The sequence below is a fragment of the Rana temporaria genome, chromosome 5, assembly GCF_905171775.1.
Source record: "Rana temporaria chromosome 5, aRanTem1.1, whole genome shotgun sequence".
In the NCBI taxonomy this organism is placed as follows: Eukaryota; Metazoa; Chordata; class Amphibia; order Anura; family Ranidae; genus Rana; species Rana temporaria.
In genome coordinates, this window is record NC_053493.1 from 354,373,833 (window position 1) to 354,396,429 (window position 22,597).

The 22,597-nt window shown below is 41.2% G+C and overlaps 3 protein-coding genes and 1 long non-coding RNA gene across 5 annotated transcripts in view; 1 reads left to right on the forward strand and 3 right to left on the reverse strand.

The window, feature by feature from the left end:
- Positions 1-2,958, forward strand: part of LOC120941282 — a 5,876-nt gene extending 2,918 nt beyond the window's left edge. Inside the window, exons 7-8 of the mRNA XM_040354602.1 lie at positions 40-173; positions 824-2,958. Of these exons, the coding sequence (XP_040210536.1) occupies positions 40-173; positions 824-1,032 (343 nt within the window). The 3' untranslated portion in view covers positions 1,033-2,958. The remainder of the gene's footprint in view (positions 1-39; positions 174-823) is intronic.
- NBN (nibrin) overlaps positions 1-22,597 on the reverse strand; it is a 128,259-nt gene that overhangs the window by 65,136 nt on the left and 40,526 nt on the right. Inside the window, exons 6-8 of the mRNA XM_040354601.1 lie at positions 21,464-21,581; positions 19,497-19,684; positions 17,125-17,234 (exon numbers count right to left, since the gene is read on the reverse strand). Coding sequence (XP_040210535.1) covers positions 17,125-17,234; positions 19,497-19,684; positions 21,464-21,581 — 416 coding nt within the window. The remainder of the gene's footprint in view (positions 1-17,124; positions 17,235-19,496; positions 19,685-21,463; positions 21,582-22,597) is intronic.
- LOC120941283 (putative nuclease HARBI1) lies at positions 3,133-5,804 on the reverse strand. 2 transcript variants are annotated; one of them, XM_040354604.1, is made up of 3 exons: positions 4,710-5,804; positions 3,338-3,697; positions 3,133-3,169 (listed from the first exon to the last, which is right to left on the reverse strand). In XM_040354604.1, exons 1-3 carry the CDS (start codon positions 5,410-5,412, stop codon positions 3,165-3,167), a joined length of 1,068 nt encoding a protein of 355 aa, XP_040210538.1. In that variant the 5' UTR covers positions 5,413-5,804; the 3' UTR covers positions 3,133-3,164. The 2 variants fall into 2 exon arrangements, with proteins under 2 accessions (XP_040210538.1, XP_040210537.1); XM_040354603.1 differs by lacking the exon at positions 3,133-3,169 and having other exon boundaries at positions 3,176-3,697.
- LOC120941284 lies at positions 10,817-15,057 on the reverse strand. The gene is made up of 4 exons (XR_005749533.1): positions 14,044-15,057; positions 12,734-12,855; positions 12,502-12,633; positions 10,817-11,593 (listed from the first exon to the last, which is right to left on the reverse strand). It is a non-coding gene; the product is annotated as an uncharacterized LOC120941284 (long non-coding RNA).

The window sequence follows — 22,597 nt, forward strand, 5'->3', positions numbered from 1 at the left end:
TGATCTTAGTTCTAACATCTATTTATCTTATAATTCAAGAAAAGCAACAGGGGGTGGCCCTGAGAAGAAAATAGTTTACCACCAGTATGAAGAGTTACTGCGTCCATACATAGATCTAGATTCCATTGTTGGCATCAAGGCTGGTTTTGATACCTCGAGGCACCATGAAAACGGTGAGAAATCCAAACATTTAACATGTTCTCATATACTTCCATCTTGTATCTTCAAGATAACCAACTGGTGCACAATTGTGTGTGTTTAAATGTTTTTAAAATGGTTTAAATCTTTCTCTAAGTAATTTTTTTTAATAAAAAATGTTGATCGCCAGTAGCTATCCGGTTAACCATTTTGTTTTAAATTTATTTGGAAGAGGGTGCTGACAAAAGGCAGTTAGTGTCAGAAGCAGAAATTGAAAGTGACCACTCTTTGAATGCACAGCCGTCTGTCTACTTCCAGGTGGAGGATGATCCACCAAGCAACCCTGAGGAATCAATCACCCTTTTCCTAGAAGAATCTAGTCATGAAAATGCTAGTAATGTAAATGCTTCTGAAGTAATGCCAAACCCAACTGTGTCCAACCATATAACTTTAGATACACCCATCCTGGGTACTCCTGATGTGGTTGCTACTGAACCCCCAGAGTTAAGCAGACCTAGAGACAGGAGAACAATTTGTAGGACACGAAACATGGATAGGGAACAGTACCATTTTGATAGAGAACAGAGTGATAGATTTCATAGTGAACAACAAAATTTTAGAGAACAGCTCATGCAGAGATTGGATAACCTAAATAGTAACATATGCAAATCTAATATTCTCCTAGAGCAACATAATGCAGCTCAACACACCTATCGCCAGCAGAAGCTCTCCTTTATGGCCAAACTAACTGAACTCTTAGAAGCACATCTGCCATCTCCTGGTGAGCAATCTCATAATGCTCGGAATCTAACCAGCAGCAACCACAGCAGTTTTGTTTGTGAAAGTATTATCGAAAATGATGCTATTGATAATTTTACTATTCAGGATATTTAAATGTTATAAGAAGTACAATTTTTTTTTTTTAATACATTTCACATAATTCACAACTGAGTTTGAATTTAAAGAGCTTGCAAACATTTGTTCTTTAAATTTTTACTCAGCACGCAACATTGTTAAGTCATATATTGCCCAAAGTTGACTGCTATATAGATGCTTTTTCCAGTTAAATATGTCATTTGACCATGTCGTTGCAGATCTGTACCAAATATGTGTAATCAACATGACGTTTGTATTTGAGTTTTAGATGTTTCAATGGCCATCATTGATCAAGCTGGTTGGATGACCAATGAAACGTCTTTAGACAGTTATGTAGCTTTGATTTTATTTTCAATAGATATACAATTAATGTTATATGGGATTTTTTCTATGACATTATAGCCTCTGAAAACATTTAAAAAAAGGTTGAGAATTATGTGAAATCTATTTTTATCTATCAAGCATGTTCTAGTATTCATTACTGTTATCATTACGGTTTTCATAATTGTTTGTATATACACGTTGAAATGCAAGTGCAACAATATTGTCAAATATTTGTTTTAACATGTATATTTTTTGTCCAAAAGCAGAACCATTTTTTTGTTGTAAGGCAAAAAAGTGGTAGGATTGTTGAAAAGTAGAAGTGAACTATCAATAATACTAGAGTTGAAGTTACAGAGTAGAGATATAATTCATCAGCACTACATAAAATCATCAATCATATTCGTTTAATAGGAGAATACATCACATAACATCACGTCTACGCATTTGAAACAGACACCCTTTGTCACAGCAGAAAATGTGACAGGTTTGTCATGCTTTTCTTCCATCAGGAAGGCACACTATTGGATCTAAATTTTTTTTTTTTATATTTTATCCACGTGGATGTAAATTATTGATATTTTCACTCAAGTGCTTGGATTTGTATCTGTACTCTGTGACTAAAATGCGCCATCCATTGTTGTTGTCACAGCAAGGACCATGTTTCTCTGTGTGGTTTTCAAAAGTAATGTGTATTTTCTCCTATGAAGAATAAAGCAAAGTAGCTGATAATTGCAATCTCGATATCACCTGTGTTTCTGTAAAGTTTAAAACAAAATATACATATTTTAGTTGCTGACGTCGTCTTCTTCGCCGGTAGTTTGATTCATATTAAAAAAACAAACATCCAAATGGTTGCATACTCCATCTTGCCCAACCATATATTTTTGATGTTGTGTTGGCTGTAATTTGACTTCTGTAACTTTTGAAACCACATGTTATTGGTATGGAATGTAGGTATCATTTCCTGACTAATGAGGTTAAAAATGTTTCTGCAATTTGTAGACAACCGCTATTCCATCTTTCAAATGCCCTGCGTGGAATAGTTAACATTTTAACTAACGTGCATTGTTTCTCAGTAATGAAATGAGTAATGGTAACTGCGGTGTGGGGTGGAGAGGAGAAATTAAAATATATGTAACATTTGGGGTAATGGTAGATGACTATAGGCAACCAAAGGTAGAGTTAAGTGACCAGTGATGAAGGTGATGATATACAAAACAATAAATAACACCAAAAATATAATATTATGATTCAATTATTGTGTTATTTAATGGTTTGCATATCAACGGCTTCTTTACAGGTCACTTACTCTCCTTACCTTAGGTTGGCTATAGCCATCTGCCATTACGTCAATTGGTGGTATTTATTTTAGTTTTATTTCATTTCTCCCCTCTCCCACACAACGCAGTTAACAGCACTCATTTCATTCACCATCTTTCTGGCAAGGACATGGTTTCAGGCAACTGCAGCATTTCAACTGTCTTTGGCACACAGTTCGGTCTTCTATTTTATTGCTTCTCACTAATGTCAAAAAAATGTTGGTACTTATTAGCAGATGAACAGAATTTTTGCGTGTATAACCCACACTTACACTTGTTGCAATAAAGAATTCAAACACAATTTAGATTTTGTAGAAGACTTTTAAGTGAAACTTTTATTTTATATGTTTGAAACTGTTAATGTTCAATGTTTTACAAGATAAAAAATAAATGCAAAAGAAGTAAAACAAAGTGAAAATACAAAAACAAAATAAAGAATCATTTTTTTGCAATTTTTGTACTCTTGTCTTAATTTTATGTTAGTTCTCCAAAGTTTTTAGAGTTGAGTTAACCTGAAATCATAAAAAAAACATCATTGGTTAAGATTTGACATTGATAAACAAGATCAGCCCAAATAATTCATTTTACAGCATGTCTGTCTCTTCAACTTAATAATGCAAGTTTGTGATCATTTCTGATGATGTTTGGAAAATTAAAAACATGTTACGGTGGTTTATTACCTGAAAAATAGTTTGTAATCAGTTTACTTCTTGCTGCGTTTCCCCTGTGATCATTTTCCACTGGAATTGTGGGCATGTCATCCTCCACTGTGGTGTCTAGTTCCTCTTGTAGTCCTCCATGCCTTGCAATGTTATGGAGAATGCTGCATGCTAGGAACATATCAGCTACCTTACTGGGGGAATACTGAAGGAATCCACCAGACAAGGACATGCAACGGAAACGGCTCTTTAGGACACCAAAGCATCTTTCGATAACCACTCTTGTTTTTGTATGAGCAACATTGTAAGCTGCTTCTGCAGGAGAGGATGGCCTGTTGATAGGTGTTAAGAGCCATGGTAGACAGGGGTAACCAGCATCTCCTATAAATTTTAAAACAATATAAATTTATTTGTAAGTATAGAAGAAATCATGCTAAATCACATGATGTAGTGGCCAATTGTGTGGTCATTTTAGAAAATTTTCCATTGTTAGTCACATATGGATAACATACGTCTAATAAAGCACATTTTAAAATTATTTGGGGGGCAAGGTTCTGGATTTGTACTTTTGATTGAGCATTAATGGTACTTAACTCACAACACAACAGCATACCACAGTTGTGGGCCATGATTACTGTAGTGCATGTGAATGTTATTAAAAAAAAACATGCTGGAGGAAAAGTCTGCCTGTCATAAATATTTCAATACTATAGTGCAGACCTCATATGGGACTATAACGGAGAACCAGAGGGACATGTCTCTTTCATGTACAATACATATGCACAATGGGGGGGGGGGGGGGGGTGATTGTTGTGCTTGGTAGTGCTGCTTGATGTTATGCATATTGGGGGGTTAACCGAAGGGATAGTGTTGAACTCCCAGATTTAAATATTAACTATACATTCAAGTAAATCAACTACTGACACAATTGTTGCATCTTATGCTGCAATCATTTACATATAGGTACTGTACTTAATTCTGGTGGGTGGCTTCTTTGGCACACCTTGGTCATGTGTGTTTTGATAAGTAGTTCCTAGCTCTCTCATGTGATGTCTTAATATGATAGTGTAATACATCACTTAAGCAAGCTTGAAGTAGTGACTACTTTTCAGTGCACACGGAACATGTGGAACAACAATACACCTCACATGAGAAAGGAAAGATTTGTGGACCTTGAACCAGGTGATAGCTAACTAAAAAGTACTTGAAAGTATTTTGGACATTTAAATTCTGAGTTTATTATTACATGTTTTTGAAATACTGATTAATGTAAAGCTGTTGAGCTGTCATGTTACTGATATAGCACTAATGTCAGTCTAGTATGGAATAAAAAAATAAATACGCATTTATAACTGGAAAACACACCATAAAATAAACAGTGGAGCACACTTACCCAGCAGCCATCCATTATTTTCTAAGTCCTTGTCCAGAGTATCATATATTCCCGATTGGCGCAATATATGGGCATCATGACAGGATCCTGGAAAGCCGGTGACAACATCACGGATTATGAGGTTTGAATCACAGATCACCTGGATGTTGAGGGAATGGTAAGCCTTACGGTTTCGGTAGATGTGCTCCTGTTCTGATGGGGGACATAATGGCACATGGGTGCAGTCTATTGCCCCAATGACATTGGGCATTCCTGCTAGGTCAAAAAAAACACGTTTTATTTGATCCCGCTCTTCACGTGACTTGCCCATATGAATGTATTTTGGAGCAAGTTGTCGCAGTGCTTGCAGGACCTCGACCAAGCAGCGGGAAAAACTGGGTTGTGAGATGCCAACAATCTCACCACTGACATGTTGGTATGAGGCCTTTCCTAAAAAATGAAGTACTGCCAAAAAACGCACAAGACCTGGTACTGCATTACTTCTCCGCGTGCGTGTTTCTAGGGCCAAGTGTATTTCATCATACAGGGAATATATCATGGGAGAGGATAATCTGAATTTGGCTATCACCTGGGTTTCAGAAAATTGATCCAAAAAGGTACGTGAACGAAATACACGTTTCTCTATCTGAACGACATTCTGACGTGTCCTTCTTCGCCTCTGGATCAGTTTCAGTTCAAATAGAGCACATCCAAATGGTTCCATCTTGCACAAAACTCCTAACAAAATTTACCACAAGCCTAAACCGCCAAAAAATTCCTCTCAACAAATGAAATATCGCCTGGGAAATGTCATAACGCCACCCTCAGGGAGGTGCTTATTTAACGATTGCTTAGCGATCGTTAATTGTCTAAAAAACCTTTGTGAATTGCACTTCTGTACATATTTAACGATTTGAGTCGTTAAAACAACGATCAATACGTTCAATAACGACTCAAAACTAAAAATATCGGTTCTGTGTAGTGAAACGTTATTTGATGATTTTTACAAGCGTTAAATCGTTTAGTGAATTGGACTTGATTCAATAACGTGTGAAATCGTTTACATAACGACCGGTATCGGCAAAAAAAGCTTTGTGAATTGACCCCTTAGAACTATAGCTTACTCGGAGGTTTATGCAGATAAGATCCTAAGAACAGCGTTCAAAATTTTCAAGCTACATTAGTAGTAGTTCTCTGGTCACTTCTAGGGATAGTGCTTATGGGCATGTGACACGTGTTAAAGGCCAATTCCACTTTTTGCAACATGTTACAGATATATACTGTAGGATGTAACTTGTTCTTAGCAAACTCCACCCAAAATGCTCCTTCCTTTGTAACCATGTGAAGAGGCCCCTTCAGCCCCACGCCAGCTGTCTTTTTTTTTTTTTTTAAATTGGTGCAGCTTACATGGGGCTTCACCCATTCACAGAGATCTGTGAATGAATAAACTACAAGTCCAGTTTTCCACCACAGAAGATGGGCTTATAGGTTTCAATGGAATACAAGTTCTTGAAGTTATTTTTTGTGCGTTTTACATGCATTGTGCTTTATGTGTAGTATCATGAGGGAATGCGTTTGATTTTATACATATGGCGCAGAGAAAGCATGGCTGATTTTACACCCCTGTTTACAGCTGTCGGCAGTTTTAACTGTGGCTGAGCAAATGGTAGAGATCATGGCAGATGAATTGTAGCTGAGCACATAGCAGGTATCCAATTGTGCAGTTTCATGCACTTCCATAGACTTCAATGGAAGAAAACAAACAAATGCATGTAAAATTGGACATGCCTCAATATAGTACACAGATGTTAGTGGTCTCATTAAACTTAATGTATTTTTACGAGTTACAAAATGCACAGAAAAACACAAAAAGGTGTGACCCAGACCTTATGGTCATTTACATTTTACAATAAATCATTCATTTCTCAGCTTGCAGTTGGCCAAGTAGGAATTCAATACTGAAAATTACTTTAAAGCAGACTCTGTAGACAGAGAGCATGGCAACTATTTGATCAGCAACGCTGATCAGATAGTAATAGCAAAACGTTGCATTGGTCAGTGGCTAAAAGATTTCTGGTTGGTATCGTGAGATGGTTTAAGATGATAAACAATGGTTATGGCTTATGGTACAGTTCATGTCCCTGTCCTTAAAGGGGTTGTGGAGGTATTTTTTTCTCCCTAAATAGCTCCCTTTACCTTAGTGTAGTCCTTCACCTACCTCATCCTTCAATTTTGCTTTTAAATGTCCTTATTTCTTCTGAGAAATCCTCACTTCCTGTTCTTCTGTCTGTAACTCCACACAGTAATGCGAGGCTTTCTCCCTGGTGTGGAGTGTCGTGCTCGCCCCCTCCCTTGAACTACAGGAGAGTCAGGACGCTCTCTACGTAGCAGAGAAAGGAGCTGTGTGTTAGTGGGCGTCCTGACTCTCCTGTAGTCCAAGGGAGGGGGCGACCACGACACTCCACACCAGGGAGAAAGCCTTGCAATACTGTGTGGAGTTACAGACAGAAGAACAGGAAGTGAGGATTTCTCAGAAGAAATAAGGACATTTAAAAGCAAAATCGAAGGATAAGGTAAGTGAAGGAGGACTGCTCTAAAGTAAAGGAAGCGATTTAGGGGGGGGGGACATTTTTTTTTTACCTTTACAACCCCTTTAACTATGGTCTTAAACATGGGATAACAACTAAAAGTACTCGGTATAGGGTGTGAACTGTAAAAAGGCTCAAACAGACATATACAGTATGATTTACTAAACATAATGCTAGTTCTTGCTGGAATGAAAAATGCAGGTAAAGGGGCTTCCATTTTAGATATGTCCGCAAAGTGTTTAGACACGCACAATTCTTCTAGTTCTTTCAATCTCAGAATGCTCTTTTTTTTATTTCTTATATTGGTTCTGTTGCTTTTTCCTGCCGTTTGCTGATCCCTGCTCTTTGGAGAGGTGCGCAAAGCTGGCTTTTCATCTGAGTATCTTGCTTTTGTAGACATGATGGACTTTCTTCTAACTTCTCCAGGATGTCAGTTTCCATCTTTGATGCCCTTCGTCAGTTCAAGACTCACCCGTTTGGAAACAAACATGAAGATGAGGGTGTCTTCTGTGAAGTTATTCTTGGTCATACTCTTGGAGTGTTCCAACCATAGGTACCACCATGTGTTACTGCCTTACATTGTTCAGTGTAGTATATGGTTTAGTATAGAATTATACCAGGGTTGGGTAAACTTCTGCACTCCAGATGTTGTGGAGTTACCATCATGCACCCTGAGGAAGTCATGCATGTGGCTCTCACAGTCTTGCAATGAGTCTTGGGACTTCCACAGCACTTGTAGTGCCATATGTATCCGGGACCTTTGAGTTGGATTGTTGTAATTTTTTTTTCATATATTTCAGATTTTGGTAACTAGACAGACTTTTGCTTCTCCTCAACCACTACTTTCTACTAGGTGTGAGCACATGGTCGATGATGATGGTGACCAGGGATACTTGCATGGGAATGTGAAGGTAGCTGTGTCAGGACATGATGCCCAAGCCAACAGAGAAGCTGTGGGAAGCATCGACAGAAGAATTAATCGGGAGAAGGCACAGTTTCTCAACTGCTTAGAAGGCCTAGATGGTTTACTGGCCCAGATGGTAATCTCACCTCTAACCTCCCCTGGATAAAGAAAGGGTGCTGGCTCCACATGCAAGGATCATGTAGTGAAGAAATTCCAGATAGCTAAACTCCAATGCAATCCCCTTTATTGGTATAAAAGACAGTCCCTACAGCACAAGAAGTTCAAGGAACAGCTGGCTTAGAAGGCATGGTCAGAAAGCATTTGAAATTAAGACAGCACAGGGCAAAATATTTCAGTTATAAAATATATTTCTTCATCATTATCCTGAGATTGGTGGATACCAATCTTTGCTTCACTACCATAGATGTGGGGGCATAAGGAAGATTACTGCATTTTTAAGGAGTCTGCAGTGTAGGTTGTTTAACTGGTTGCCGACCAGCCGCCGTCGTTTTACGGCGGCAGGTCGGCTCCCCTGCGCGAGAGCACGTAGCTATACGTCGCTCCCTGAAGCGCCCGCGATTGCTCGTTACAGAGCGGGGACCGGGAGCTGTGTGTGTAAACACACAGCTCCCGGTCCTGTCAGGGGAGAAATGCCTGTATACAATGCCTGTATACAATGTATGAACAGCGATCAGTCATTTCCCCTAGTGAGTCCACCCCCCCTACAGTTAGAACACACCCAGGGAACATACTTAACCCCTTCCCTACCCCCTAGTGGTTAACCCCTTCACTGCCAGTGGCATTTTTATAGTAATCAATGCATTTTTATAGCACCGATCGCTATAAAAATGCCAATGGTCCCAAAAATGTGTCAAAAGTGTCCACCATAATGTCGCAGTACCGAAAAAAATAAATAAAAAAATTAAAATAAATATCGCTGATCGCCGCCATTACTAGTAAAAAAAAAAATTCATAAAAATGCCATAAAACTACCCCCTATGTTGCAAACGCTATAACTTTTGCGCAAACCAGACGTTCATTGCCATTTTTTTTACGAAAAATATGTAGACGAATATGTATCGGCCTAAACTGAGGAAAAAAATGTTTTGTTTTTATATATTTTTGGGGGATATTTATTATAGCAAAAAGGAAAAAAATATATTCATTTTTTTCAAAATTGTCGCTCTATTTTTGTTTATAGCGCAAAAACTAAAAACCGCAGAGGTGATCAAATACCACCAAAAGAAACTCTATTTGTGGGAAAAAAAGGACGCCAATTTTGTTTGGGAGCCACGTCACATAACCGCGCAATTGTCAGTTAAAGCGACGCAGTGCCGAATCGCAAAAAGTGCACTGTTCTTTGACCAGCAATATGGTCCGGGGGTTAAGTGGTTAAGGGATGCCTAAGAACACCACATAGGAGATCTCTGCCAGGTACAACACAGCCAAGTCTACCATATGTCATTGTGGTAGATAAGCGTTTCGGCTCACATGAGAACCTGATGTGTCACTATGGCGGCCGTGGACTTACATCGAAAACATTTTTCAATTACGTCTTAGCAGAGCCATCGTATGGTAAAGTGCACATTTGGAGTTTTTACTACGAAGTGGCAGATGCTCCCGTCCACTATTTAACTTGATGTGCAGAATGCAATGCAAGTCGTGCTTTTGTGCTGCATTCTGCACAACTTGATATGGACCAACAAGAGCATCTGCACACCTCTGAACCCTGGTCGGGATGTTCTGTTTAAGGACATGTAATCCCATTCTCACGCCATGAATATTTAAAATGCTTTTGCCGACTACTTTGTGTATCCCCAACAGAACAAGTGTTTTGCTAAAATGATTTTACAAAGCGTTTCAAAATAACTGAACATGCAACCTGCATTCAACTTCAACTTCTTTTTTGTCACCAGACAGAATGAAAATATAGTATATAAAACACACACACACACACCACACACGCGCTTAGAATACCTATAAAAAGTGTTTTTTTTTTACTAAGAGTATTCATACCAGTATTGTGTAATTTTTTATGTGAAATCTATACACCATGATGCCTTTCAATAGGCAGTGTGGGAAGCATAATGGTTTCAGAATGTACTATGATGGTTTCAAATCACAGCATGAACACCCTGTGATATGAAATATTATAATAATTACACAGCGCACACAGCAGTGGCAGGTGTTTTGTATTCCATACTGTGTGCTATGGCTCCCTCCATGCACCTTACCTAATTTAACTATAAGCTTTTTTTTTAAAAAAAGTGTAATTTTTTCCCAAAAAAAGTGCGCTTGCAAGACCGCTGCGCAAATACGGCGTGACAAAAAGTATTGCAACGATCGCCATTTTATTCTCTAGGGTGTTAGGATAAAAAATATATATAATGTTTGGGGGTTCTAATTAGAGGGAAGAAGATGGCAGTGAAAATAGTGAAAAATTACATTAGAATTGCTGTTTAACTTGTAATGCTTAACTTAACAGTAATACCAACGGCCACCACCAGATGGTGCCAGCTTACACATCTGGTGGTAATAACTTGTAATACCAACGGCTCACCACCAGATGGCGCCAGCTCACAAAAAAAACTTTTTTTTTTTGCCCCCCTTCCGAGCCAAGTCGCCAGGACTTGGCGCCCGGGATTTGTCGAGCCCTGATTTAGCATACAGGGTAAGGCTTCCATTCACTGTGAATGGGAGTCCCAAAAACGTTCCACGGAGCCAGCAATGAGATGGGGGCACAAGATGTCCCAGATGTGTACTAAATAACACATTCCCTTTAGAGATTAGACAAGAAGAAATACTTTCAAAAAGGGTTTATTTTTTAAAAAACATTTTTTTTAAAACAAAACATAACATAACAGGTTCCGATAGCAGGGGTCAGGTCTGGTAGACAGGTTTAAGTGCTGGGAAAAGTGTAAGGGGAAACGTAACAGGAAAGGACTGGGTGGGAAAGGTAAGGTACCAAATGTGTAAGGCTAAAAAGAGAGTGGGGGGGGTGACTGGTAGGTGGAGGGCAGGGTAGGCAAGGATAAACTGGAGCCATAGGAGGGGTCCTATATGTGCTTGGCTCAGGAGGAGGGGGACCAACTGGCAGAGTGCAGGAGCTAGGTGGGGTGCTTTCCATGTGTAACCTAGCATGCGGAAGGCCTCTCCAAAGAGCGGACCTGCAGACCACCAGATAATACTAAATATCATTCCTGACTTGCATTTCATGCTCTGCATGGATGTGTTCCAGTATCGGCATGAGGCTGAGGCAGAAAACTGTCTGGCGTTTGTGTTGCCCCGGTGTACATCTGGCTGCCGGTCACAAAGCTTGTACAGCAGCTGCAGGATCTGGCCATCAGTGGATGTTGTTTCTGGCTGCTGCCAATGGTTTTGTCTCAACCAGCCACATACTTTGCTGTAGACCCCTAGAGAAGAAAAAAAAAAAAAAAAGATTTGTTCAAATGTCAGGATACAGAGAGGATATGGATAAATTGATCGATATATTGATATAGATAAATACCAAATCGGCCCATAACATTATGACCACCCAGCAAATGTCTCGCTTTTTGCCACCAAACAGCCATGACCCATCAACTCCAAAATAACATCCACGTAAATGACCCAAGATTTCCCAGCAAAAAATTATCCAAGGCATCACACTGCCTACGCCAGCTTACCTTCCTCCCAAAGTGGATCCTGGTGTCATCCGTTTCCCAGGTAAGTGACGCACACTCTGGAGGCGCTTATGGCTATGAACAGCATGGGTCCCCTGACTGGATACATAACCCCATAGGCAAAAAAACTGCAATGCACTGTGTGTTTTGCCACCTATCGGAATGCGGATTAATTATTATTTTTTCTTTTTAATTACGGTAACTCTTCTATTGGATCGGACTACATGGGCCAGCCATTCCCTACGTCCATCAAAGAACTTTTGTCGCCCATGAACCTGTTGACTGTTTTCCTTCTTTGGACCACTTTTGGTCAGTGTCCTGACCACTGCAGACAGGGAACATCCAACAAGAGCTGCAGTTTTGTAGTTACTCTGACCCAGTTGTCTGGCCATTACAATTTCACCCTTGTCAAAGTCACTCAAATGATATGCTTGCCCATTATTTTTTCTTCTTTCAACACATCAGCTTCAGGGAGAACTTGTAAACTTGCTTCCCAATATATCCCACCCATTTTCAGATGCCATTGTAACCTGATAAATAAATGATATGGCTGATCAGTGTATATACGAAATTTGTATCTAGACAGACATACATATAGAGTGGAAGAGAAATGCAAGTGTAGCAATATAAGACAGTAAGATATGAAGATATTTATGTACCTGCTGGATGCCTATACTACAAGTGCTCCCTCCTCTGACTCTGCAGGTCTCAGTAAGTTGGATAGTGAAGATTCCCTTGAGGGACGTCCCTCACTCAGTATATCCTCCTCTTGTGCCCAATTGGATCTCGTCCTATAAAAATTACATGTTTACTACATTTATAAACCAAGATGCAAACTACTTGTAGTCCAGATAACAGCCCCACACAACATTTTTACTTTATTATACTTACGCCATTGACTCCATGGGGCAGCGACAGAGAATCATCTCTTAAGCAGGGGTGGCATTTTTTGAAGTGGCCTCCTGATGGGGCACCACTGTAGTATGCTTTTCCCTTTGCAGTGAGGATATCCCCTAAAATTGACAAGACTATGTTACAAAGACATAACAAACCATTGATGTCATTAAAAAAAAGTCTAGTTTTTTTGAACAATTAGTACTAACCAAAAGGGTAATTGAAATACCAAACTCCCTACTACCAACTCTCGCTCAGTGACCTTGTTCAGCACCCACAATCCAGGGTTGTGGCCATTGGCACAGCTCTCATAACTACACGCTGATTGTTTCACCTCTGTGACCAAACAGTCTGCAGAGTCTTAATACAGTGCTGAGCAAACCATAATGTCCGCAGGATTCAGGGAGGAGCGCTGCACCAATGACAACAACCCTGCATAGCACAACAAAAGGTCAAGGATTGAGGATTGGGAGTAGTGGTTCTGGCATTTCACTGGAAAACTTTCTTAGCTCACAGTAGTGACATGACCGATGGATCAGCACAGGAACGGAGTGCTCAGAAGCACTAAGCCACTAAATAAGGATGGACAGGCACAGCCTCCCATTCAAGTGCATGCACCAAGAAGCATGCCTCGTATATATATGGCTGCCAGTACAGCGTTGCAGCAAACTGCTGGGTGGTCACACCACACGGATCTCTCATCACAGACAATGGGGTTGATTCACTAAAGGCAAATGCACATGTGCAGTTACTTCACATGTGAGCTATGAATAAGCACTGAAGCACAGTGCGAAACGCGTTAGCCTTTTCCTGATTGTTTGCTGTGGCATGTGATGTTCTGTGACCAGTTTTAATAAAAAGGAACGTTTTTGGAGTGCGGCTGTCCCAGCTTCTTATCTTCAATTTTGCATTAATTGCATTGCCGGCACCCACGGTTTGGATCCAGTGAGTAAAAGTTCCTTGGTTCATCTGAGCGGTTACTTTTCTTCTGCAGTTACTCCAGTGCTTAATAAATGAGGTACATCTACTTTTTGCAAAGAATACCCATTCAAATGCAAGTAAAGTAAAAAATAGCATTTTTGCTTGCACAGGATTGGATGATGGTATTCAGCAGAGCTTCCCCTCAGATCTAGAGCAAGTGCACTTGCAGTGCACAGTATATTTGCCTTTAGTAAATAAACCCCATTGTATTATACATAAGCATACAGTAGGGACATGTTCCATTTGTGTCACTGTTGTGTGCTAATGCAGTTTGAGTCTTTCACATATTACATAAATCACAGAAGTGACAGAAGATGTGCACTTACCTCTTTCTTGTCTTGCTCCTTGACAAAGGCAGACCCAGGACATAGGCTCCATGAAGATCGCCTCTCAATCGTTTTTCAGCTGCACGTGATTGAAGTACTCGGCTTGCTCAGTGTCCCAAATTGTAGGCCGTTTATGTACCGAGGCAATAAGTACTAATTGCCAAACATCCTTACTTATCCCTCTCTCACGGAGCTCCAAATACACCTACTGGACTCAAATCAGAGGACTCAGTAATTTTTGTGTAGCCGCTGCCTAGACAGGTTTCCTGGTTAGTTACAGAATACATCAACCTGTGTGCACATGTAAACAAGTGTACATGTGTAAAAACTGCAGAAATTACAGCCCCGGATGCAGCTCTGTTCCAATTTCCTTTTAGACGCTGCTAAAGCACAATTCACCATTACAGCCATGAACACAGCTGTCTGAACAGGCCCATAAGATATGTATAATGCCGTTTACAGAACTAGACACTGCATGCAGCTTTTTTTTACGCCTGTGTGCAAAAGCCCTTAATATTTTGTTGTAAAGCGCTGCGTAAACTGTTGGAGCTATATGAATTCTGAGTAATAATTATATTAAATAATACGATTCTACCAGTCTTGAATTATGCCTTAGTATAGCTACTGCTCCTCCAATTCAAGAGGTGCAACTTGAGATGGTCCAAGTATATACTTTATGGATGAACCCTCAAGGACGGGAAGCTGCTGTTCTCAAGTTGTGGATCAGAGGCAAATCCTAGTCTACTGCCCATTAGATACCAATACAGAGCAGACATTTACAATGCTACCCAGATGTAGATTTTCTTTACTGCATAGTATTCCAGATTATACACCAGGATCTGTGTCAGGTGTTGTCTGTGTTCCTGAGCTACAGAGGTTTCTAATTGGAAGAGACCAAGAATATAATGATGGTATTTTATCTCATAGCTAGTCTGGCAAAAGAAGGTATGGCTGACTAGTTCAGCCAGTGAGGACACTCGTACCCATGGGTTAAAGGGGTTGCAAAGGTAAAAAAAAAAATCCTAAATAGCTTCCTTTACCTTAGTGCAGTCCTCCTTCACTTACCTCATCCTTCCATTTTGCTTTTAAATGTCCTTATTTCTTCTGAGAAATCCTCACTTCCTGTTCTTCTGTCTGTTACGCGACACAGTAATGTGAGGCCTTCTTCCTGGTGTGGAGGGTCGTGCTCGCCCCCTCCCTTGAGGGGGCGAGCAGAAGAGTCAGGACGCCCACTAACACAGCTCTTTTCTCTATGTGCAACGTAAAGAGCGTCCTGACTCTCCTGTAGTCCAAGGGAGGGGGCGAGTACGACACTCCACACCAGGGAGAAAGCCTCCCATTACTGTGTGGAGTTGCAGACAGAAGAACAGGAAGTCAGGATTTCTCAGAAGAAATAAGGACAATTAAAAGCAAAATGAAAGGATGAGGTAAGTGAAGGAGGACTGCACTAAGGTAAAGGAAGCCATTTAGGAAAGAAAAAAAAAAATTGTACCCTTAAAACTAGGGTTGTCCCGATACCACTTTTTTAGGACTGAGTACAAGTACCGATACTTTTTTCCATGTACTCGCCGATACTTTTTTTTAAATGCAGCCATGTCTCCCCCCCCCAAACGCAGCCATGTCTCTCCCCCCCCCCCCCAAACGCAGCCATGTCTCTCCCCCCCCCCCCAAACGCAGCCATGTCTCCCCCCCCCCCAAACGCAGCCATGTCTCCCCCCCCCAAACGCAGCCATGTCTCCCCCCCCCCAAACGCAGCCATGTCTCCCCCCCCCCAAACGCAGCCATGTCTCCCCCCCCCCCAAACGCAGCCATGTCTCCCCCCCCCCCAAACGCAGCCATGTCTCCCCCCCCCCCCCAAACGCAGCCATGTCTCCCCCCCCCCAAACGCAGCCATGTCTCCCCCCCCCCCAAACGCAGCCATGTCTCCCCCCCCCCAAACGCAGCCATGTCTCCCCCCCCCCCCAAACGCAGCCATGTCTCCCCCCCCCCCAAACGCAGCCATGTCTCCCCCCCCCCCCAAACGCAGCCATGTCTCCCCCCCCCCCCAAACGCAGCCATGTCTCCCCCCCCCCCAAACGCAGCCATGTCTCCCCCCCCCCCAAACGCAGCCATGTCTCCCCCCCCCCCCCCCAAACGCAGCCATGTCTCACTCCCAAAATGCAGCCATGTCTCCCCTTGTGTCTCCCCCCAAATGCACCGTTGTCTCTCCCAATATCGGCTTTGTGTAGGTCTCCCCCGCTGTCTAGTTGTTTGGCGCTCAGGGAACATAACAGCTTTCATTTGAAAAGCTGAATGTTCCCCGCCGCGCCTCGTCATAGCCCCTCCCCCTTGTCCGGGCACTTTGATAGACATATCACCCGTCCAATCCTGGGACGGGTGATCTATCAAAGTGCCCGGACAAGGGGGAGGGGCTATGACGATGCGAGGCGGGGAACATACAGCTATTCAAATGAAAGCGGTTATGTTCCCTGAGCGCCGAACAACTAGACGGCGGTGGCGGCAGCAGCTATCCTACAGTGGTATGTTATACATACCCGAGGACTGCTTTGCTCTCCGCCCCCTCAGTGTCCTCTCGGTCTCCTCTTCGACCGCTCCCCGCCCCCACTCAGAGAGAGCGAAAAAAAAAAAAGTATTCGGCGATGCATCGGGAGCATTTGCGCGAGTACAAGTACTCGCGCAAATGCTCAGTATCTGTCCCGATACCGATACTAGTATCGGTATCGGGACAACCCTACTTAAAACCCCTTTAAAGCTGATGCAGACATGAATGTGCAACCAGACGTCCAACAACCAGGACGTAAAATTCCATGGTTTTAATTATCACTTTGCAGGAAATTTCATTTTGCAGAAGAGATCATTAGCAAGCATCCATTACTAACACAACCAGATGCCAGTTTTCCAACCCGAACCCAGCACATGCACTAAAGGAAAACTTCAAATAGACTATAGATACTTCCAATAAATAAGTCCTAAAACCAACACAGACGACATTTAGCAATAGACCAAAGCCTATGTACCTAAGATTTGCAATTTACAACATGAGTTTTTCTGTAGCAGAAAGTAGATTAAGTGCCGTCATACCCGTCTCATTTCTATTCCCTGCACGTTGCTGAGGATTGCAATATATTTCTGTTGACATGTAGATAACGGCTAAACCAATTTCAGCTTCTGGAATAGCTCGCAATCCTTTACTGTAAAACAAGAGTTATGTTTAGTATTTCTTCTAACACAATAGAACAAGGAAAGTCAGACAAGAATCCACTAGAGTTTCATTGTGTTGCGTTATCACATAAATTGAACAAGACCCTGGTGAGCTGTAAATACAATTTACATCACAAGTCTGAAACACAAGGATAGGGACAATCCACATAACTAGAGCGGCACGATTCTGGAAAATATGAGAATCACAATCTATTTTGCTTAGAATAAAGATCATGATTCTCGGCATAACATCTTTCACATTATACCAAAAAAAATGGGCCAACGTTATGGTTTAGTTTTTTTATTTTATTTATTAAAGTGTATTTTTCCCCCCCAAAAAATGCATGTGAAAGACTGCTGTGTAAATACAGTGTGGCATAAAATATTGCAACAACCACTATTATATTCTCTAGAGTCTCTGCTTAACCACTGGGCACTTCAACCCCCTTCCTAACCAGCATTTTCAGCTTACAGTGCTCTCACATTTTGAATGACAATTACTCAGTCATGCAACACTGTACCCATATGAATGGTTTGTCCTTTTTTTTCCACAAATAGAGCTTTCTTTTGGTGGTATTTAATCACTGATGAGTTTTTTATTTTTTGCTATAAAAGAAAAAAAGGCTGAAAATTCTGTAAAAAAAAAAAAAAAAAAATGCATTTTCTTTGTTTCTGTTTTGCAAATTAGTAATTTTTCTTCATAAATTTTTGCAAAAATGTATACTGCTACATATCTTAAAAAAAAAAAAAAAAAAAATAATAATAATAATAATAATAACAACCAAAATTGGTGTATATGATTTGGTCTTTGTGAAAGGAGTCCACAAGCTATGGTGCCAAGCTCTGAAAATTGATCACACCTGAAGTACTGACGGCCTATCCCATTTCTTGAGACCCTAACATGCCAGGAAAGTACAAATCTGATTTTTACACTTACAAAAAAGTGTCAGAATAGGCCTGGTCTTAAAATTGCTTAAAAACCCTTCTTCCCACTTTCACAAAATGTCTCACTTTGCTGGATGATATAGTTCAATCTGTACAAACATGGTGTCCCTTGTATATTTAACAACAGTTACTGAACGGACCCATGGTAAAAAGGCTCAAGAGGGAAGTGCATGAAAAAATTAGTTTCTTCCCAACGTTTAAATCCAATCACAGGACACATGAATCAAAAACATTTTATGCTAGCACATGCCGTATATTATTAGAGGTCCTTTTTGGATGCAAAGGTGAACTAAAGGGGTTACCAAATCCAGGACCCTGCATTTACTATATCTGGTCTCCCACAGTACACAGAACATGGAAATGCAATGTATTTTGTAAATATAAACTACTAAATACCCTTTTCACACAGCAGTCTATAGCAGTCTTGTAACCTCTATCAGTGTCTGGTTAAAGCTTGTAGGAGTTTTCACTTTTGCTCGGTCTTATCAGGCTTCAGGACCCCTGACCCTCTGTCTGGAGAGTGCCAATTGGCACTGTGCTGATCAGATGCATTCTCCCAAGAAAAACAAAAACAACCTTTCTGGCAATATATACTAAACTGAGCATGTGCAGCTTGTTCGCTAGCCTCTGTTCCATCAGGTGATGGATTGGGGACTGTGGAAGTAGGGAGGAACAGAGAAGACAGGCTCAAACAGGCTTTTTATACAATGCAGAGGATTAACCGCTTAGTTTCCACAGTGAGTATAACAAGAATACTTTACTGCATATACAGACTGATTTTACTGTTGTGGGTTTAGTAACATTTTACATTTTCCTCCAGCCAAATCGTGTTTTTTTTTTGTTTTTTTTAAATAGAGTTGGGTACAGTTACAACATTAGTTGTTATTTTGCCATTGTCTGTGGTTAGAGATCCCTTTACTTTTTTATCCCTGTGACATCAGGAAAAGGAACAGAAGTTCTTGGCATTCTGGGATGCCACTGAAGAGATTTCTCTACAACTTCTTGTTCCTCGATAGGGTTTAATCTCCCCAGTGGGCATAGAAAAAGTAATAAAGGCTAGCAAAAGTTCTATCCCTTCTTCATCCCATCTGGAGATAGGTTACATGATCTACCTATGCTGACCTACAGATGTCAAGGAGCCAATCAAAGGGCTCGAATGTGCCTTGACGAGCGAATCGCACGCATATTGCGACAGACTGCAACAGATTTTCATTGTAGTGTAAGCAACAAGTCTCTAACTGATCAAAGCACAAAAAGATGTCTCCTCTCATTAGGTGTATGGGAACAAATAGGGAATGCAGTCTTACCCTTGAAGAATAGTCATGATAGATGTGACCCAGGTTGGGGTCTGAGATTCAGAGAGCTGAGATTCTGTTGCTCCCACATCGATCACCAAAGTCTTGGGGTTTCCTAGCAGGTGCTTGTCGTCACATTCGCCCACTAACAGCTGAGCTTTGCCACCTCCAAAGTGCACTGCTGGGCTCAGTTTCTTGTGCTGCACAGAATATGAATCTTTACATAACCATCAAATAAGAAAAAGAAGAAAAGAAGAAAAGCAGAAAAAAAAAAAAAAAAGAGAATGGCTTCAAATGCATGGCATTCAATTAACCACTAGAGTGACAAAATGTGTGCAATCTCTGCATTTATATTTGCTAGCAATAGCAAGAGCTCTGCAACAGGCGGGCGGTTTGGTCCTTAACAAAAGGCTAACCACAGACCTAAAGCAGAGGCCCAAAAGAAGACTGTTCAGGAGTTGAACAATTTTTTGCAGCTGTACATTATATCTCAAAAGAAAAGTTAATCCACAGAATTGGAAACAGTAGTTGATAAGTACTGATTTTATATAACCTTAAAGTGGTAATTAAAGAGGAGTTCCACCCAAATTTGTAACTTCCTCTTAACCCACTCCTCTCCCCCTTACATGCCACATTTGGCATGTAATTTTTTTGGGGGGGGAGTGGGGGCTTCAGGAGGAGTGGGACTTCCTGTCCCACTTCCTCCTTCCGGGTAGACGATTAAGCCTAATTGCCTAGGCGATTAAGCTTAATCACCTACAGGAAGGGGCTGCTGTAGGCGATCGCCCAGGACACGTGACAGGTCCTCGGCGATCGCCTGTCCAATCAGACAGCGCCTCGCCAGGCCGCGCCGCATGTGCAGTGCCGCCCGCGCAGCCGAAAGCTGTCACGGCCGGGTGCCCACACTGAGCATGAAGACGCCGGCCGGCGAGGGGGGGCGAGGAGCGGAGCCCCGTCCGGCGCGTCGCTGGAGCCGTGGAGCAGGTAAGTGTCGGTTTATTAAAAGCCAGCAGCTACACTTTTTGTAGCTGCTGACTTTTAATAAACTTACAAAATGGGTGGAAAACCCCTTTAAGGTTCGGCTTAAAAAACAAAACATAAAAAAAAAAAAAAAATCATGTCATACTTGCAGAGCAGCCCCGATCCTCTCCTGCTTGGGTCCCCCATGGGCGCTCTTGGCTCCTCCCCCTTGACCAGTTCCCCTAATAGCAAGCCGCTTTCTATAGGGGCGCTGGCTCGCTCCCAAGCCCTGCTTTATGCATCCATATGACACATAGCCGAGCCCCCCCTCCTCATTAGCTCAAAGGGTGCGAGATTGACAGCAGTGGTAGCCAATGCTGACTCGGCCAATGAGCAGAGGAAGTCCCGGGACAGCCAAAGCTCTCGTGCATATCGCTGGCTCGAGGGGGGAGGCAAAAAAACCTTCAGCCTTTACAACCACTTTAAATTGTATCTAAATTTTAATCAGACAATTGTTCTACATGCCTGTTTTCTGCAAATAAGATAAGTACACACACATCTCCTGTGCACGAAAAGGCTGTTCGTAATAATGTCTGTCACTTTCATGTGTGTATTTTGCAAAAGCTAAAAGTTTTCAGAAAATATTTTTTTTGTGGTTGTCAGAAAGGGTGCTTACAAAGTTTAGAAAGCTTTGTCTTACAGGAAACCTTTCTTCAGAGACTCACGTTTCTCTGGCTATTACATGGACCTTCTGGGTTAAATATATATATATATATATAGAGGCACGGACATGAAAAAGTATGCATATCAGGAAACGTCAGAGTACAGCCAGAATTCCTTTTTGGCATACTTTGTCCAGGTAAGGGACACAAAAGGGGGGCAATTATAGCAGAGAGTGGATTCCACTATCTGCTCTCCACCATAAACAGACCCCCACGTTCCGCACAGAACAGATGGAGCACAGATGTGGCTATAATGAGATACTGGAAATACACAGAATATCAATTGCTGACGCTCACCTGCTTGGCAGTCAAGAATAGAAAAATGTTGTCTTTGAAGATAGTTTTTCTTTTTCTATTTTCTGAGACATCCAACGAGTCAGTCTGTAAGGATGGCTCATCAATTATAGGAACAAAGCTGCAGGAAAATACAAAAGGGAAATGTTTTTTAATAATGGTGTGGGGCCATTATTAGAGGGGGTCTTACACTCATTTAATGGAAAACAACATCCCTACTAATAAGCTCTCATTTTCCTATTACTTTTGTACAACTAGTTTCCATTCTGCTGAGCGCCCATCGTTTTCTGAATGGTAATAGATAATAAAGAACGATGTGCAGGGCTACAAGTAAAAAAAAAAAAAAAAAAAAAAAAAAAATTAAAAACGCTGTGAAGATAATCTTGTAAGTCCATCCAAAAAAAACAAAAAAACACTAATCGAATAATAATGTCTAAATATCACAGAACATGAGTCAATCAAACATAGTGAACCAATAATAGTTTCTATAAATCAAATGGTGAACATTCAATAGTGACATAAATGAAACAAATGTCCATCAAAAGAGTCTTATAATTGATAATCAACCAAAAAAAGTGCCATAAAATAATAATCCTGGGGCGAGGGTAATGGAGCCTTCAAAATACTGTATTTATTGGCGTATAACACTCACTTTTTTACCCTGAAAATAGAGGGTAAACTGTGCCTGCGTGTTATACGCAGGGGGCTGTGGAAAGTTTTTTCCCTGAAACTTCCATCTTAAAGTTAGGGTGCGTGTTATATGCCTGTGTGTGTTATACGCCGATCAATACGGTAGTTCTTCCACCAATCAGAGAGAGGAGAGAAAACACTTTGCCAAACACCACGATGATTTTTACCAGCTGGCATAACCTCCAAAAGGAATAGCCATATGCGCACTTATGAAAATCAATACCGGGATGCCCCTGAATCTCCAAATGCTCCCCCACACAGCCCTCTCCAAAGGTGCCCACGGAATCAAGAATGAATATAGAAAAAACTCTCAGTGTAGCAAGATTGAGCATCCAAGTTATTAAAAAAATGGTTAAAAATACTTGTATAATAAAAAATCCAAAGCAGGCTATATTGTATACTAATGTAAGAGCATCCGATCCTCTGCTGGTTGTCGGCAAAAGACCA